General features: G+C 41.8%; 1 protein-coding gene across 1 annotated transcript in view; it reads left to right on the forward strand.

The window, feature by feature from the left end:
• LCLAT1 (lysocardiolipin acyltransferase 1) overlaps positions 1–6,000 on the forward strand; it is an 87,175-nt gene that overhangs the window by 41,888 nt on the left and 39,287 nt on the right. The window contains exon 4 of the mRNA XM_081186469.1: positions 692–838. Coding sequence (XP_081042595.1) covers positions 692–838 — 147 coding nt within the window. The remainder of the gene's footprint in view (positions 1–691; positions 839–6,000) is intronic.

The following is a 6,000-nucleotide window of genomic DNA, read 5'->3' on the forward strand; positions in this document are numbered from 1 at the left end:
CCAGCTTTAACCCAGTGATTTCTGTTATCTCCTTAAACACCCTTTGCCTCTTTTAATTTGTTAAGATTTTCTTGTTCTAAATCTTCTAAATTTCTTATTATATTTATTCCCAAGTACTTTATTACATGTCTTAATTTTATATCTATTTTTTTTCCTTCAAAAGTTTTTGGTTTACATCTTCATCGTAGTTAAATATCATCATCTCTGATTTGGACCAATTAATTCACAACCTTGTTTTTTCTCCCCTTTTTTTTTCTAATGTGCCTCTATTGCCTGCATATTATCCAACGGATTTTTGATTGCTAGCAAGGTGTCATCTGCAAATAAGCTTATATTCTCTTTTCCATTATTGCTTACTCCTTTTATATTTCCATCTTCTATAATTACATTGACCAGAGTTTCAATGACCAATACAAATAAAATTGGGGAAAGGGGGCATCCTTGTCTTGTACCTTGGACTAGTGTTATTTGTTCTGTTATACCATTGTTCACGACTGCATATGCCTTGTTCCTCAAATATAATTGATTTATTAAACCCTTGAATCGTTCTCCAAATCCTAAGCTTTCTATAATCCTTTTTAACACAGTGTTACAAAATTTATGTTTGATAATTTGAGAAGTTAAGTTATGGATATGCACAAGCAAGAAATTTCCAGCACAGTATTTAAAAGACTCTTCAAAATTGTTTTAGGCTGGGCCATGCAGGTTGCTGCCTTCATTTTTATTAATAGAAGATGGGAAGAAGACAAAAATCATTTTGAAAATATGCTGGATTACTTCTGTGACATTAACGAGCCACTGCAGCTTCTCATCTTTCCCGAAGGAACAGATCTGACAGGTACTTTAATTCAATTCTCTCCCCACCAATCTTCTCAGGGTAGAAAAAAATGTGTCACAATTATTCCATTTAAAAGTTTACAATTTAAAATGCAAGTTTGACCTGCCATGTGTTCAGTGGTGTTTTATCTTGAAAAGTTATGCTTTATGAGACTTCTACAAGTGATACTAGTACCCATAGGGCAGGAGCTTGAGAGCAAATACTGCACATATTCTGAAGTGGGTTCAAAACAGCCGCAACCTTTTTTTGATGTGGCATAGGGCACAGATCAACTGTGGATCGTCCTTACTGCTATTTGATAGTACAGCTACCCAGCCCACATTGATGGGAGTAGCAGAAATTTGAGAAATTTCTAAGGTTTGAACGACCTGGATGTTGGATGGGTATAGCAGCCCCCAAACTCGACTGGGTTTTGAAGTGACATCCAAAGGTTCCTTAAGTGGATTAACTGTTTTTAATAATCTTATGTGTTAGTTGCCTTGAAACAACAATCTCCCAGTGGGGAGCAGGGAATCCCACCCGTGCTTATCCCTGCTATACATCCAGCCCAGTGCTTCCAATGTGTCTATAATGAGACATTGGCCTGGTTTGCGTGTCACATTAAGGCCAAGCTATGGTTTAACACGGGACGTGGGTGGCGCTGTGGGTTAAACCACAGAGCCTAGGGCTTGCCAATCAGAAGGTCGGCGGTTCGAGTCCCCGCAACGGGATGAGCTCCCGTTGCTCGGTCCCTGCTCCTGCCAACCTAGCAGTTCGAAAGCACGTCAAAGTGCAAGTAGATAAATAGATACCACTCCGGCGGGAAAGTAAACAGCATTTCCGTGCACTACTCTGGTTCGCCAGAAGCGGCTTAGTTATGCTGGCCACATGACCCAGAAGCTGTACACCAGCTCCCTCGGCCAATAAATAATAATAATAATAATAATTTTTATTTATACCCCGCCCTCCCCAGCCAAGGCCGGGCTCAGAGCGGCTTACAAGCAATAATAAAAACAAGATGAGTGATTACAACTTAAAAACAAAAATAAAATACAACATTAAAATAATGGAACATTAAAATATTAAAATGGAGCCTCATTGCAGGAGAAGGAAAAGAAAAAAAGAAAAAGGGGGCGGAGGGAATCAAATTGGCTCCAATCCAAAGGCCAGGCGGAACAACTCTGTCTTACAGGCCCTGCGGAAAGAGATCAGATCCCGCAGGGCCCTGGTCTCATGAGACAGAGCGTTCCACCAAGTTGGGGCCAGTGCTGAAAAGGCCCTGGCTCTGGTTGAAGCCAATCTAACTTCCTTAGGGCCTGGGACCACTAGGGTGTTGATATTTATGGACCTTGAGGCTCTCCGTGGGGCATACCAGGCGAGGCGGTCCCGTAGGTACGAGGGTCCTAGGCCGTGAAGGGCTTTAAAGGTCAAAAGCAGCACCTTAAATCTGACCCTGTACTCCACCGGGAGCCAGTGCAGCTTGAAAAGCACTGGATGAATATGCTCCCATGGCAGAGACCCTGTGAGGAGCCTCGCTGCAGCATTCTGTACCCGCTGGAGTTTCTGGGACAGCTTCAAGGGCAGCCCCGCGTAGAGCGAGTTACAGTAGTCAAGCCTGGAGATGACTGTCGCATGGATCACTGTGGCCAGGTCGGGGCGGGAAAGGTAAGGGACCAACTGCTTGATGCGGCGAAGGTGGAAAAATGTCGCCTTGGCTGTTGCTGTGACTTGCGCCTCCATGGAAAGGGAGGCATCAAGGATTACACCCAAACTCTAAAGCGAGATGAGCGCCACAAACCCAGAGTCAGCCACGACTGGACCCCTTTACCTTTTATGGTTTAGCACGAATGCACAAGTGTGTAGGTTCACTGATAATTTTGATGCTGTATCATACTGTCTGGACTTTCTTTTGTGTAAATCAAATAAAAGTGACTTTTTCCATGTGGAGTGGCCTTCAGAGAGGAATAAATGCCATTGCTTCGGGTATAGTCACTGCTTCCTGGTGATGGTCTGTGGCTCAAAAGTGCACTTTTGGAATGTGTTTTATAAATGTATTTGAAGTGCTGAATGCTTCCAAGTCACATTCGTACAATCTGAACATTACTACATTAAATTCAAAATTGTGGAATGCTCTCCCCAGGGCGGCTTGGTTGGTGCCTTCTACACATATATTTAGGCGCCAGGCAAAAACTTTCCTATACTCTCAGCCCTTTAACTAATTAAACTAGGGTTGCCATATTTCAAAAAGTGAAAATCTGGACAAATGTTGTTGAGCTTTTTCTTCTTATATTTTTCTGCCAAAAAAAATGAGCTGACATGGGTTGCCGATTTTCAGAAATTCTGCTTGGACTTTTAAGCTCTCTGCCTCCCTCTCCCTGTGTGTGTGTGTGTGTGTGTGTGTGTGTGTGTGTGTCTGAGAGAGAGAGAGATGGGGGGTATATGTTTTATATGTTATTATGTTTTGCATTTTTGTGTTTTTATATTGTAAACTGCCCTACGATCCTTGGATCAAAGGCGGTTTAGAAATGTAATAAATAATAAACAATATTTTCTTATGGGGTGAATAGACTTACAGCTTTGTTTTTTTTTAATTAAAAAAAATCATATTTATTGAAATTTCCAAAACTCAAAAAAGAAAAAACAAAAGAAAAAGAAAAAATAAACCTTTACAATTGAAGCCTTACTTTCATTAACATCTTTCCAGGACTCCCCCAACCCCCTCCCTATTGTATTCCCCTTTCATTAATTTGGTTCCACAAGTTCTTACTCCCAATTTAAAACTTATTTTGTTTAACCCACTATTCAATTTAGTAATATAACCACTTTCCCTTTACATTCCACCATCCCTCATCATTAAAAGAAAGTTTTTCCCCCAAGGTCCACCCCAATTTCCTTCCACGAATTCCCTTTTTTTGATAAACACGTCCAAACAAGGTAAAAAATATAAAAAGATTCAAAAAATAGTTGTACACCCTTTGGATTCCAGATCTCCCCCCACCCTTCCCCGGTTTCGATTCCCCATGTCCATCAATCTATCTACTGTCAGCCTGGAGATCTCACGTCCATAGCCGGGGGGGTTTTTCCAGTTCCTCCTTGCCGGGTTTTTTTTATTGTTTTTTTTTTAAATAATGTTTAACTTCAGACGCCCAGTCTTAAAGAGGCCCCTGACAGGCCTTTAGTTTTCCTTGGTCTTTCACAATAATATGGCTCCTCCCTTGTTCTTTCCAAGTCGTCATCAGTCCTTTGTTCTTTTTTCTCACTTTCTCAGGTTTCTTTTCCTGTTCCGCTGCAAAAACATTCTAATTCAAAAATTTGATACCTCTACAGGGGTTGTTGTTAGTTCAGGAACAAAAACTTGCGTCCAGTCCCTTCCATTCTTCAATAGATGATTCTATTGTCTCCTTTAATATAAACACCTCTGTAGACAAAATACTGTTTCGTTTTTGCAGCTTTCCCAGAAGATAACAAGTCCTGTGCGATTCCAAGAGTATTTTTCCACTTACGACCGTTCTTGTAATGTCCCAAAGCCCCTCTAGGGGGATTATAGTAACTTTGTTTCCTCAAATCCAAAAGTCAAATTGTTATTCCTTATTTTCGACAATTTATATCCAAATTGTAACAAAACTAACCAGCAAAGTCCTCATAGCAAAGTCCTCTTTATATTCTCCAACTTTGACAGCTACTTTGACAGCTGTCAAAGTCTCTGTCTCTCTTCGCCAGGCTCTCTCGCGGATCGCCCCGGTTCCCGGGGGGGTTGCACTTTCACTCTCACCATCCACTCTTCTCCTCCAGCACAGTTCTTATAATTTCCCATCGTGGAATTAATAATTTTTATCAGTAAACAGAAGCAAGCTCCTTTCTCGACCTTAGTTGCCAAATCCTTGTTTTAAAATGTCTACAATAGGGGGGAGACTGACTTCCTTTTTGGATCTCCCCTGCTCGTGCCAAATCCGGAAAAAAAAATTTCTCCTTTTAAGTCCGATTTCCAAATTACTCACGGGTTGTTGTTTATAGTCCAAATTTTCAATAGAAGAAGTCAGCGCTCTCTGTCGAATGGCATGCGGCTTCGCTCGGCAGGGAAAGCAGAGGACTCATAGCACCACGCCACCCCCATCCCCCGCTCCGTAGCCTTTAAAAAGGCTCCTTCGCGGGTTGGGGGGCACTAACGGTGCCCGCCGAGTCAACCATGTCCACGGGCTCTGTGCCCGTGGTTTTTGAGGGTCCCCGCGTCGCCGGCACGGTAGGACCCAACCCCTGCCGAGCAGACTCCCTCCGGAGCTTGGAGGGAGTCCGCCATTCGGCGATGGCGCCAACCCGGAAGTCGAATTACAGCTTTGTTTTTCACTAGAACTCCTAGATCTACCAGCCAGAGCTAACTGTAATAATAATAATAATATATAATATAGTATAGTATGAAATTAAAGAATGTGGTGTCTACAAGCACATTCTGAACTTAGAAATTTGCTTTCAGCAGCAGAACAGTTAGCTTTCTTCAATTTTAGCAGCCTTATTTAGGAAAAGTTACTTTTTACTATTGTTAAACAACAGGGAATCAGAAATTCTTGTCAGTCTACCACAGAGATGTCCCAGTATACTCACATTCATCCCGAGATATCCCAGTATACTCACGTTCATGCCTTTGAGGATTTAGTATTGCACTATTGTCAGGGAACATGGCAAAGAAATATAAGCAAAATTAATAACATGCTGCCCCAAAGAACTTACAGTAAGTTTGACAGTAGGGAAGGGAGCACAAGCTGGCGGGGTGAGAGAGGATAATAAAAGAATGGCAGCAGGAAAGAAGCGGCAGAGATGCTTGAGAGAGCAAAGTGTGTTCCAAGGAACTGAGGGCAAAATTAGAAGAGCAAAAGCCTTGGGGATATACCTGGTGCATTTTAAAAATCGGGTCACAGAGTTTGCGTTGGTGTGAATGAAAATGAGTAGCATCAAGATTGGCATGGTCTGCACAACTAGAAAGAAATTATTTGTCAGCAGAGTTCTGGATTGACAAGGGAAAGGGAGGAATTTAACAGTAGTTCAAGATGAGAAATTGGATAGAGAAGACACACTTTTGCCAGAAGAAATGGCATTACTTGGTGATAAATTAAATAAAAGCAACAAGAGGAAAGATAATAGAAGAGAGTAAGACCTGAAAAGAAAGATGAGAAGTGCAATCATCTACA

Source organism: Podarcis bocagei (assembly GCF_964188305.1).
Source record: "Podarcis bocagei genome assembly, chromosome: 3".
Taxonomy (NCBI): Eukaryota; Metazoa; Chordata; class Lepidosauria; order Squamata; family Lacertidae; genus Podarcis; species Podarcis bocagei.